General features: G+C 36.7%; 1 protein-coding gene across 5 annotated transcripts in view; it reads left to right on the forward strand.

The window, feature by feature from the left end:
* Positions 1-13,384, forward strand: part of TSNAX (translin associated factor X) — a 34,214-nt gene that overhangs the window by 1,191 nt on the left and 19,639 nt on the right. For all 5 annotated transcript variants that reach the window (XM_042241161.2, XM_004021354.5, XM_042241164.1 and 2 more), the window contains exons 3-4: positions 2,580-2,694; positions 9,732-9,862. In XM_042241161.2, coding sequence (XP_042097095.1) covers positions 2,580-2,694; positions 9,732-9,862 — 246 coding nt within the window. The remainder of the gene's footprint in view (positions 1-2,579; positions 2,695-9,731; positions 9,863-13,384) is intronic.

Raw genomic sequence — 13,384 nt, forward strand, 5'->3', positions numbered from 1 at the left:
CAGGGAAATGCTGTATTTTTGTTTTCACTATATCTTTTTGCAGAGAGTGGGTACTCAAGTGCATGTAAATTATATGGGTATATTTAGTCCCAGATTCTCTTTTCTCAGTATATTAACTTGGGAAAATTCCTCTTTGCAAAACAAAGTATAAAACAAAATTCATGTAACTCTTGTCTTCTGTCCAGCATCCTATTTTTTTTGTACACTATGTGTGGGAGGCAAGATCTTAGTTCCCCTACCTGGGATTGAATCCATGTTCCTCTGCAGTGAAATTGCAGAGACCTAGCCACTGGACCAGCACAGAATTCCCCCAGCATCCTATTCTTTATAGTTTCTGTAGTTCAGAATCCAAGACAGGCTTAGCTGTTGGTTCAGATAACTTGGAGTCACCTTGAATTGAGTTGGGGGATCCACAACTATCAGTCACTTAGGCCTTCGGCTAGCAGTCAGCTCTGTGTGGCCCATGTGGACCCCTCCATAGTACTACCTGAGTGAACTTGTGTTACAGCATTTGGCTTCCCCAGATAGAGGGAGGGAGAAGACCACAGTTCTCTTATGTCCTAATCTTGGATATCATACATGTCACTTTGGCTATAGTTTATTAGTTAGAAATGAGGCAGTTTAAAACTCAGCCTCATGTTTGAGAAAAAGGGAATTTAGTGCTACGTTTTGAGAGGAGGAGTATTAAGTAAATTGTGGACATATTCGAAGATTGTCACAGCGCATAACTGTGATCTTCAGTGGTGTAAGACAACTGCTTGTGACTGAGGAAAGAGCGTATTGATAGAGCTATATGCGCAGTGGAGAAGCTGCACTGGGTCACGTGCTCCCTGTCGTTACGGGCTCACGCACGCCATTGCTTGTTTCCAAGCATGTTTTGCTGTCTTATGTTTCTTCCTGCCTTTGTCTTCGTGGCTCATTAGGCCTGGAATAGCTTCTACCTTGGTGCCCCATTGCCCCGCTGAGATACTGCTCTTTAGGCCTGGAATAGCTTCTAGCTTGGAGAAGGCAATGGCACCCCACTCTGGTACTCTTGCCTGGCAAATTCCATGGACACAGGAGCCTGGTAGGCTGCAGTCCATGGGGTCGCTAAGAGTCGGATACCACTGAGTGACTTCACTTTAACTTTTCACTTTCGTGCATTGGAGAATGAAATGGCAACCCATTCCAGTGTTCTTGCCTGGAGGATCCCAGGGACGGGGGAGCCTGGTGGGCTGCCGTCTATGGGGTCGCACAGAGTTGGACACGACTGAAGCGACTTAGCAGCAGCAGCAGCTTCTAGCTTGATGTGCCATTGCCCCACTGATGTTTTGTAATTTTTTTAAAGACCCATTCCAAGTAGCGTCTTCCTACTTTTCTGATCTTTTTCTGATTTTCCTCCCAAGCAAATTTGGTGACAGACATTGCCTTCATTGAACATCCATCCATTTAGTCAAGACGTATTTATTGAACATCTGTGTTCTAGCAAGGGCTTCCCAGGTGGTGCTAGTGGTAAAGAATCTGCCAGCCTATGCAGGAGATACAAGAGACATAGGTTTGATCCCTGGGTTGGGAAGATTCCCTGGAGTAGGAAATGGCAACCTGCTCAGGTGTTCTTTCCTGTAAAATCCCATGGACAGAAGATCCTGTGGGACTACAGTCCGTGGGGTCTCAAAGAGTCAGGACTGAGTGACTGAACACTGCTAATACTGTGTTTTCGCATATGTTGATAGTGAACAAGAAAAACATAATTCCTGCTTTACTGAGCCTTTTTTATATATTTATTATAACATGATCACATTCAATTCTTTGCATCTGTCTCATACTGGACTGAGCTTGAGGATAGAAACTGCCTTATTTAACTTTTTATTCATAGTATCTAATTCACAGTGGTGATTAATATAGTCAAAATGTGAATGCATTTGATTGTCTTCAAATGTTAGGCAAAATCCTAGCCTAATTATTATCTCAGTAATAAAAGACCGGATGTATTTAGGCCTTTGTTAACTGCTAATTTGGTTAATATTCAAGTTCTGAATACACTTTTGTATTCAAGTTCAAAGTATGACTGTGGACTGCCAGGCAACTTGCTAGTTCTTTGGAATGATAATTCTTCTAAAATAGAGTGGTTATTAAGTAAGTAAGTGCTTTATGGGTATTTCAACACCTAGGGCTTGAGAATTCAGAAAGTTGATGTTATTAAGGTTTAAAGCATAATTTGAAAATTCTGGTTTATTTTTTGTGGATATTTACGTTGTGCATGGTAAGGTAATTAAAAATAACAACATAATTTAGTGAAGTAGTTGAAAGTAATTTTTATAAGTAGTTATATGTGGTAATTTTGTGATAACAATCTCTTTATTAGAACAGATAATTTGTTACAATATATACATCTCATTGGAGGCTCTGGGTGGTAAAATCTAGTTAAGGCATACCTGTATTTAAAGAAATTCAGAATATCTTGGTTAGTAGCAGAGTTTTTGATTTCCAGCTATTTTAAAAGTAAATAAGTTGATTTCTCCTATATACTGACAATATTGTTTCATTATACTTTCAAATGTAGAGCAAGCATGCTTATGGTCATAATAATGTGTTTTTAGCATTTCAGCAGGAACTTGATGCAAGACATGACAAATACGAGAGACTTGTGAAACTGAGTCGAGATATAACTGTTGAAAGCAAAAGGACGATTTTTCTCCTCCATAGAATTACAAGGTAAGTAAGTATCTTTACATTTGTTACAGCTGGATACAGGTTGATATGTATTTTATATTTATCAGTAAGTCAATGGGCAGTAACTAGCTGACTTTTTTTAAACACCAGGATCAAGAGTCTGTTATTAGCAGGTAGATTTTATTTTAACAATAAACATTTTTTTTAAAAATAGGAAATTTTCTTATTTTCAGAACAGCTAAGGATTTGTGTCTTGTTAAGATCATTCACAGAGATAGAACTATTGTTTATGAACATCAGTTCAGTTCAGTCACTCAGTCGTGTCCGACTCTTTGCGACCCCATGAATAGCAGCATGCCAGGCCTCCCTGTCCATCACCAACTCCTGGAGTTCTCTCAGACTCACGTCCATCAAGTCAGTGATGCCATCCAGCCATCTCATCCTCTGTCGTCCCCTTCTCTTCCTGCCCCCAATCCCTCCCAGCATCAGACTCTTTTCCCAGTGAGTCAACTCTTCGCATGAGGTGGCCAAAGTACTGGAGTTTCAGCTTTAGCATCATTCCTTCCAAAGAAATCCCAGGGCTGATCTTCAGAATGGACTGGTTGGATCTCCTTGCAGTCCAAGGGACTCTCAAGAGTCTTCTCCAACACCACAGTTTAAAACCATCAATTCTTCGGTGCTCAGCCTTCTTCACAGTCCAACTCTCACATCCATACATGACTACTGGAAAAACCATAGCCTTGACTAGATGGACCTTAGTTGGCAAAGTAATGTCTCTGCTTTTGAATATACTATATCTAGGTTGGTCATAACTTATCTTCCAAGGAGTAAGCATCTTTTAGTTTCATGGCTGCAGTCACCATCTGCAGTGATTTCGGAGCCCCAAAAAATAAAGTCTGACACTGTTTCCACTGTTTCCCCATCTGTTTGCCATGAAGTGATGGAACCAGATGCCATGATCTTCATTTTCTGAATGTTGAGCTTTAAGCCAACTTTCTCACTCTCCATTTTCACTTTCATCAAGAGGCTTTTTAGTACCTCTTCACTTTCTGCCATAAGGATGGTGTCATCTGCATATCTGAGGTGATTGATATTTCTCCCGGCAATCTTGATTCCAGCTTGCATTTCTTCCAGCCCAGCGTTTCTCATGATGTACTCTTCATATAAGTTAAATAAGCAGGGTGACAATATACAGCCTTGACATACTCCTTTTCCTACATATTTAAACTTTAATCATTTATTAGAGCCTATTAACATTAAAGCTTTTCTTGGATGATATGTGCAACAATTTTAGTATTAGGTAAACACTGCATTCTACTTATCTTCCCATTCATTTTTCAATTCATTGGACATTGGGCTTTCTGCCTCACCGAATTGAAATTGAAATTGCCTTTGTTCACTCATATTGATAAATCTAGTATATACTCTTCTACTGTTTTCTTATTTACATTTTTGCAGCATGTGATAGTGTTGACTGTTTAATTCTTTGGGGGAATTCTGAAGTTCTTCCACCTTCAGCTCTGTGATATTCTTACACTATGACTTGACTGTTTTTCTGGGTGAAAGTATTAATTGCTCAGTCCTGTTTGGCTCTTTGCGACCCCATGGACTTTAACCCACCAGGCTCCCCAGTCAAGAATACTGGAGTGGGTTGCCGAGTCCTCTTCCAGGGAATCTTTCCGACTCAGGGATCAAACCCTGGTCTCCTGCATTACAGGCAGATTCTTTACCGTCTAAGCCACTAGGGAAGCTTAATTCTTTGCAAGTTCCCCCACCTTCAGCTCTGTGACATTCTTTCTGTAGGTCTTTACTGTTTTTCTAGGGAGCTCTGTATATTTGATAGATTTCATTGTTGCAAATGAAAACAGCGAACTTAAACTAGCCTAGATTAAGAGGAGGGAAGTAGAATATTTTATGAATGCGGCTGGGTATTTCCATTTTCTCACCTTTGTTTTGTATTTGACTAGCTTTCTTTGCTTTTCTGTTCTGCATTGAGGTAGAAATCATCCACCCTGTAGCTCACAAAGAGAGATTTTTGTTACATTGGCAATTCCAAATGCCTCCAGAAGCTAGTGAGGATTGGCTCCCCACTGTGTGTCTGACAAAGTATTTAAGCAAGTCCAAGTGTAATTTTTGAGCTTTTTATTATTAAAGTAGTATTGAAGTATTCTATTCACGCACAGCTTTTAAGATAACTCTGAAATACTTTAATTTTTATTCCATTAAGTGGAAACAATTTGTCATATGTAGATTAGTGGAATGTGGCACTATTAACATTTTCTTTTTTATACTTGGTTCTAAAATTAGTTTTTTGCTTGTTTTTTGAACCAGTTTTCAGGTAGCTTATACACCCTTGAGCTTGTATTATGAAAAAAAGCAACACTGATCTGGTAAATTATGAACACCTTTTTCAATAGAAATTTCAGTTCTAAAACAATTGTTGATATTGAGCAGTTTAAAGAAATAGTAAAACTGCAACAGGAGAATTTCATATTTTGGAGAAAACCATGTTACTGTGTAACATCATCTTATGGTTGTCTACCAAAAAATAATAAATATTCATTATAGTAAACTTAGAAAATAATAATCTTTAGAAATATTAAAAATGACAGAGACGTTAAGGTGCTGAGTGAAAGAAGTCAGTGAATGAAATACACTGACAGCCATTATCAGTAAGCAGATGTCATATGTTATGCTTTTTTTGTCTTAATTGTTTCCATATTGTCCCTAATGTTTTTTGATTAGTAAACTAATAGTAAACTTCAGAAAAATTATAAACTAGAGAAAGTAAAACACTTAATGAAAGAAATCAGAGTACATAAAGATAACTACTCTTAATGAGCACTTTTCATATTTTAACTATACTTTCATTTTCTTTAATAGATAAAGGTTAAAATAAATAGATAAGGGTAATATCTCTTTACCAGTGAGCTTTGGTAGTTCGATCTTTTAAAAAATTTATCCATTTTGTTTCATAATGTTCTTTTATTTCTGTAGAATCTGTTGTAATATCCTCTCTCTCATTCCTGAAGTTGGTAATTTGTATCCTCTCTTTTTCTTGATCTGTCTGGCTAGAGGTTTATCAATTTTATTGATCTTAAAGGACTACTGTTGATTTCATTGATATTCTATATGGTTTTCTGACATATTGATTTCTGCTATTTCCTTCTTTCTGTTTACTTTGGATTCATTTGTTCCTTTTCTGAAGAATTTCTTAAGGTGGAAGCTGGGATCAAAGAAGAAACTGAGATCATTTCTTCTTTTCTAACACAGTGCTGTTTCCCTTTTACACCTCTAAGTACATTTTAGCCACATTCCACAAATTTTGATGTTTTGTTTTTCATTTTCATTCAGTTTAAAATACTTTCTAATTTTCATTTTCATCTTTGATTTCATCTTGGGTTGTTTAGATGTTGTTTGGTTTCCAAATGCTTGGGAATTTTCCAAGCATGTTTTTTATGATTTGAATTCTTTTAAATTTACTGAAACTTGGTTTTGACCCAGAATATGGTCTCTCTGGACCTTGTACACTTGAAAAGTATATGTACTCTGCTGCTGTTGAGTGTAGTGTTCTATCGTGTCAGCTAAGTCAAGTTGGTTGATGATATTGTTCAATCATCCATGACATTTCTGATTTTTATTAACGTATACTTGTTCTGTCAATTATTGAGAAATGTTGAAATCTTTGACTATAATTGTGAATTTGTCTATTTCTTTTTGCAGTTCTATCAGTTTTTGCTTGATGTATTTAAGTTCTTTCATTTGATGTATTAAATGACATTTAGGATTGTTCTGTTGACTTGATGAATTGACCCATTATTATCATGATTATATCCCTGGAAATATTCTTTGTTTGGAAATCTGTTTTGTCATTATATTGATAACTACTCTCATTTTCTTTTGAGTAGTGTTAACAGGGTATATCTTTATTCATCCTTTTATTTTTAATCTATTTATGTCTGGACTTCCCTGGTGACTCAGACAGTAAAGAATCTGCCTGCAATGATGGAGAGTGGGTTCAATCCCAAGGTCAAGAAGGTCCCTTGGAGAAGGGAATGGCAACCCCCTCCAGTAGTCTTGTCTGGAGAATTCCATGGACAGAAGAGCCTTGTGGCTACAGTCCATGGGGTCACAGAATCAGGCATGATTGAGTGGCTAACACTTTAACACTGTATATATTCAAAACGGCTTTCTTATCTTTTTTGGTTTTTAATCCATTTATCAATTTTATCTAATCTCTGCCTTTTACATAGGTGTTTACACCATTTATATTTAATGTGATTATTGACATGGTTGGAATTCAACCTGTGATCCATTTTCCTTTTTTTTTTTTTGCCTTATTTTGGATTGAGTATTTTTTATAATTCCATTTTTTATCTTATTTGTTGGCTTATTAGCTGTACTTTTTTTTGTTTTTGTCGTGGTGGTTTTATGGTTTGTAATATATGACTTGTCACAGCCTGCTGTCCGTACTTTGTACAATACCATGTTAACTGAAACTTGTGCATTTCAGAATCTTGTCTTTCTTTGCATGGTTCTGTGGTAATAGTTACTTTGTAAATTGAGGTCACAGTGTTGATATGCACAGATTTCAGTTAACATGATATTGTGCAGAGTAAGGACGGCTTGCATATCACTTTGCCTATAATATATGAACCCTATAATTCTATTCTTTCTTTTCCATTTCACTTCTACAAGCTTGGCTGGCCTTTGTACTACTTCTGAAATACATGCTTCTTCTATCTTATTTATAATCCCTATGGGTGTCAGTCATGTCTGACTCTTTGTGGCTCTATGGACTGTAGCCCTCCAGGCTCCTCTGTGCATGGAATTTTCCAAGCAAGAATACTGGAGCAGGTTGCCATTTCCTACTCAGAGGGATTTTCCCAACTCAGGGGTGGAACCTGCACTCCTGCATTGGCAGGCAGATTCAAGTAATACAGTGCCACCTGGCTTAGCCTATAAGTAAGTTAAGCCGCTCAGTCATGTCCGATTCTTTGCCACCCCATGGACTGTAGCCTACCAGGCTTCTCCATCCATGAGATTCTCCAGGCAAGAATACTGGAGTGGGTTACCATTCCCTTCTCCAGGGGATATTCCTGACCCAGGGGTTGAACCCGGGTCTCCCGCATTGGAGGCAGATGCTTTAACCTCTGAGCCACCAGGGAAGATATAGGCTTAGCCTATAATCCCCATAATATACCAGAAATGGTAAATATATGAAAAAAGATAAATTTTTAATTAAAAAGTCATATTGTTTAAGTAAAAATAATTATTATTTTGGGGATTATTATTTTTACTTAAAATTTAAAAATTAGTACTTTAAATAAAAGTACTAATCCCCATAATACATTATTATTTTTAAACAATATGATTTTTTAAATTAAAGTTATCTTTTCCCATATATTTACCATTTCTGGTGTCCTTTATTCCTTTGTTAATAGAACCGTGTTTTCATCTGGCATCATTTTTCTTTTGCCTGAAGAACTTCCTTTAATATGTTTTGTAGTGCCCGTGTGCCAGTGATGAATCGACTATTTCTGGTCTTGTATGGGCTCTTGAGATTATTTTGTGTGGTCACTTAGAGTGGGCCTTTTTTCAGCCTCACAAGTTTGCATTAATCAAAATTCAACTGAAGACATGAGTAGTCCCCTCTGTAGATCTCTGAAACTCTCTGCATGTATTTTCTCCTTTGTTTCTTTGCCTTGCAAGTTTTAGCCATCTTGACCACTGTGAACGCCCATCTCCTCCACCTCTACTGCGGAAGACTCCTAGGGGCCACCTAAGTTTCTCATGCCTACATTGTCACTTGGAAACTCTTCAGGCAGTCAGGAATAGTCACAGGGCACATGTCCTTTTTTTCACTCTCATGCTGTCCTATGCTGCTTGTTTCACAATGTCTGAAAACCTTTTTATTTATTTATTTTTTATATGTTTGTTTCTCTTTAGTTGTTTATGGTGGGATGACAAATCCTGTTCATGTTATTCCATCTGACTAAAAGTAGACCTCTCTAGATGTCTTGTTGTTGTTGAGGATAATGGCTTCACAATGTTGTGTTAGTTTCTGCTGTGCAATAGCGTGAGTCAGCTGTGAGTTTACATATATCCCCTCACTCTTGAGCCTCACTCCCAACCCCATCCCACCTGGCTAGGTCATCACAGAGCACCAAGCTGAGCTCTCTGTGCTATATAGTAGCTTCCCGTTAGTTATCTCTTTTACACATGAAAGGAGATCAGTCCTGAATACTCATTGGAAGGAGTGGTGCTGAAGCTGAAGCTCCGATAGTTTGGCCACTTGATGCGAAGAACTGACTCATTGGAAAAGACTGTGATGTTGGGAAAGATTGAAGGCAGGAGAATGGGATGACAGAGGATGAGATGGTTACCAACTCAATGGGCATGAGTTTCAGCAAGCTCCGGGAGTTGGTGATGGATAGGGAAGCCTGGCACGCTGTAGTCTGTGTGGTCGCAAAGAGTTGGACACGACTGAGCAACTGATCTGAACTATGTATGTTAATGCTACTCTCTCAGTTTGTCCCACCATTTCCTTCCCCTGCAGTGTCCACAGTCTGTTCTCTACATCTGCATCTCTATTCTTGCCCCGTAGATAGGTTCATCAGTACCACTTTTCTAGATTCCATGTATATGCATTAATACACAATATTTATTTTTCTCTTTTTGGCTTACTTCACTCTGTATGACAGAGTCTAGGTCCATCCACATCACTGCAAACAACCTAATTTCATTCCTTCTTATGGCTAAGTAATATTCCACTGTGTATATGTACCACAACTTCTTTATCCATATATCATATTTTTATGAACATAATTTCTCTTGTAGTTATGGTTATGTTATAAATACAGCTGCTTATACTTCTATACTGAATATTACGTTAAAGCATTTTCCATTTTTTTTTGACCTATTTTTAATAAAATTATAGTTGTATTTTTGAGTTAGAAGTTTCAGGATACATAGGATATTTATTTAGCTGTGCATTAGTTGATATGTATTTTATTTCAGTTTTTCACTATCAAAACATCTGGCTGATATTTTAAAAGTTCCCAATATCTTGATTGTAGTGCTCCTGATATGGAAGAAATATTGACTGAATCAGAAGTTAAATTGGATGGTGTCAGACAAAAGATACTGCAGGTAGCCCAAGAGCTCTCAGTAGAAGACATGCATCAGTTCCACAGAGCCATTACTACAGGTGAGTCTAGGTGTACTTTAGTGGTAATGTTTAAAAGAAAATAGTATGTTAAATGATTTATGTATGCATTGCATGAATTACAATGAACACTTAGTGAAATGTTATTGGCTTTAAAAAATTGGGACTTCCGAGTAGTAAAATAATTTCTTACTTGGCTTTATTTTCCTGTGTAGTGATAATTATTGATAGATTTTGATAAAGTAATTGAGGAGACACTCTTAATAGAGAAACTATTCTTGAATGAGTAGAGTGTATTCAGACAGGGTGTATGTCATTCCCCACTGAGTATATATTTCACTTGTGGCTCTAAGTTTCAGTCACAGTAGGTTCATAAAAAGAGGAGGTATCACCTAGCCAGATGGACCAAAGCATCTCATAGTGCGACTCCATACTGGGAATTCTAGGATAATACTCGGTTTTATATATTCATTTAAAAAGTTTCATGGAGTATTGGATCTTGGTGATTATCACCATTTATAAATCAGTTGCACAAACGTTTAAAGTACTTGATCTGATCCTCTTCATCCTTTTCTTGTTGTGAGTTCACTGATAGGAGAGAGAACTGTATAATTCAGACATACTCTAAAATTAGCGGAAAGACAAAGTCAAAGTTTGATTCATATTTGTAGAAGTCAGTGGAAGTTGCTTTCTGTCAAAGAGCTGATTCCATTGAGCTCAGGTCAGTTCAGTAGTAAGAAATGAGTTCATTTGGTATCTGTTCAATATATGTTCAGTTTTAGTCTGAATATTTATCGTTTCAGCACTTGTTTTTCAGAAATGTCAACTTGTGGTTGTTGAAATGTCTTAATAGTAAGAGAAAGTGCCTGCATATATCAGTTAAAGTTGAAGATAACGTTGTTATAAGCTAAAGTGATAGAATAGTTTTATGAAGAGTCATTATGGTATCTTCTGAAAGGAGATACATTTCTATCCTCATAATTTATTATTTACTATCAGGGATTTATTTGATTTTTAAATTAATAGCACACATAACTAAAAAGGCTTTATGAATTCCGTTTATGTTGTCAGGCCGCACAGCCTTGCATATGACAAATTTGGGAGGATTGGGAGAGAAGATCAGAGGTAATGATAGGAAGAAAGTTAAAGTGAGAGTTAAACAAGTCTCTAGAAGAAAACATGTGAGACTGTCTTTATGACCTTGTAGGAAAGATTTATTTTTTAAGTGATAGAAGAAAGTATTAACTATTAAAGGAAAATTGGATCAATTGAATTTTGTTAAAATTAAGAAATTGTCTTTATCAAAAGACATCATTAAGGAAGCAAAAAGGCAAATTGAAGTCTGAGAGATGATGTTTAAATATATACTTTAGATAGAGAACTCATGTAGAATATGTGGAGAATTCCTACAAATCAATAAGTCAGTTTTAAAAATGGACAAAAAAAGTTGAATAGGGGCCTCAGAATGAGAATATTCAGATGACTATGAATATTCATGAAAAAGTGCTCAGCATCATTATTCACTAGAGTAGTGTAGAGTGAAACCAAATGAGGTACCATTCAGTCACCAGCATAACTAAATTGTAAATACTGACCACGCCATTAAAAAAACGGTTTGGCAGCATCTAGCCGAAAACCTGCATCTACCATGTGATTGCTTGTGGCTACATACCCGAGAAAAGTGAGGAGTATATCACCAAAAAACATGTGCAGGAGACCTCAGAACAGCAATAATCATAATATCCCCAAAGTAAAAGATCAGCAGGTCAGTGGGTAGGTACATTGTGGTGTAGTTGTCCAATGTAGTACCATGTAGCATTAGAAAAGGGTAAAGGTGTGCAGCATCAAATAGGAATTTCTCATTCTGTTGGACAAAATAAGCAGACACAAAAGGGTATCTAACTGTATAATTCCATTTATGTGAAGTTCAGAAAGAGGCATAATTAATCTAGAGATGTTGATTTGCTTCATTTGGCCCAGTAGGTTATGTGGTAGGTCCTTCGTTTATCAATGAGTAAAGTGTAAGGAAAGGCTTTAAATAAGAGCGAGGACCATATGGATAGTGACACACAGAATGTTACTTAAGAAGCCATGCTTGGCTTTTAGAACAAAACCGAGGAATGGGGAAGAAAGGCAAAGGGGACATTTCATTGAATCTTAGTAGAGTGTTTCTTAAATCAGGAAGGAAGCACTAACTCTTGGAAAAAGTTTAGTTAGGGCATTAGTGAGATGGAAGGAATCTTTCTTCAGATGTTCCCACTTCACTATCACTGAGGATTATGAATTATTAAATCATAGTCATAGGATTATGAATTGTATGAGGATTAGTGCTTATAAGCACTGTATTTCATTTAGGGCTTCCCTAGTGGCTGCCCACAATGTGGGAGACCTGGGTTCAGTCCCTGGGTTGGGAAGATTCCCTGGAGGAGGGCATGGCAACTTCCTCCAGTATTCTTTCTTGGAGAATCCCGTGGATAGAGGAGTCTGGTGGGCCACAGTTCATGGGGTCACAAAGACTCAGACACGACTGAGTGACTAAGTACATATTCCATTTAAGACGTTTGTGTAGATTTGTACGTTTTGAGATTACTCATGAATTAAATATTTGAGGATTCTTTGTATCTCACTTTTATTTAGGAAGTCTTTAAAATAAAATGAGGTTCTTTAAATTGATGCAATAGAGATTTATTTCCTTAAAGTTAAGGAATAAAACAGTCAAGAGAAGCGTCTGGGACTTAAAAATTTGCTCATAGATATTTTACTTGATAAAATAAGTTTATTTATAATTAGAGTAGCAGTAACAATGTGATGCTTATGAATAGCTTGCTGCTTGTAATTGTTAAATGCTTGTTTTGGTGTTACTCCAAATAGTTGTTCTTTTGACTTGAAGATAAAACAATTCTGGCATTGAACTAAAGGAGTTCCGTGCTTTTCCTCATTAAGAATAGTGCTAATGGCACGCAGAGCATTTCCCTAAGGGATACTTGTGTTAGCTCAAACATTGAGTATCCTACTAATAATTGAACAACAACAAAAAGTTAGGTCTGTTTTCTACACATTTCTTATCAGAGTACATTGCAGATTGTCCCAAGGGTTTGTTAAACAAATGACAAATAATTAGTTACTTGAAATAAATCACTTAAAACTTTTTGGTGCCCTATCATATTTTTAGTTTTTTTTTTTTTTTCCTCTTGTTGAAAAATTAACAGTTGGGGGAAATGCCCTCCATCTCAAAGAAAAAAATATTTTTTTGGTTTAATTTATATCATTGTGATAATATTGAAAATTGTCATTTAATTTTGAGACCTCCTAGTGCAGAAAACTGAAGTTCAGACACTAACTAATATTTTAATTCTCTTATCCGAGAATGTGAATGATGGGTTGAGTGAGTGTTTTGGGCCAGCTACAGATATTTTTTAAAACTGTTGTTCTTTATATATTAAATATTTATGTTTGTGTGACCTTGGCAGTATCCCTGAGACATAAATATTTTTACCACTTTTTAAGTGGGGAAATTGAGACTTACAAGAGTTAGGCAACTTGTTCAAGGTTATAAGCTAGTAA

This window comes from Ovis aries, chromosome 25, assembly GCF_016772045.2.
Source record: "Ovis aries strain OAR_USU_Benz2616 breed Rambouillet chromosome 25, ARS-UI_Ramb_v3.0, whole genome shotgun sequence".
Taxonomy (NCBI): Eukaryota; Metazoa; Chordata; class Mammalia; order Artiodactyla; family Bovidae; genus Ovis; species Ovis aries.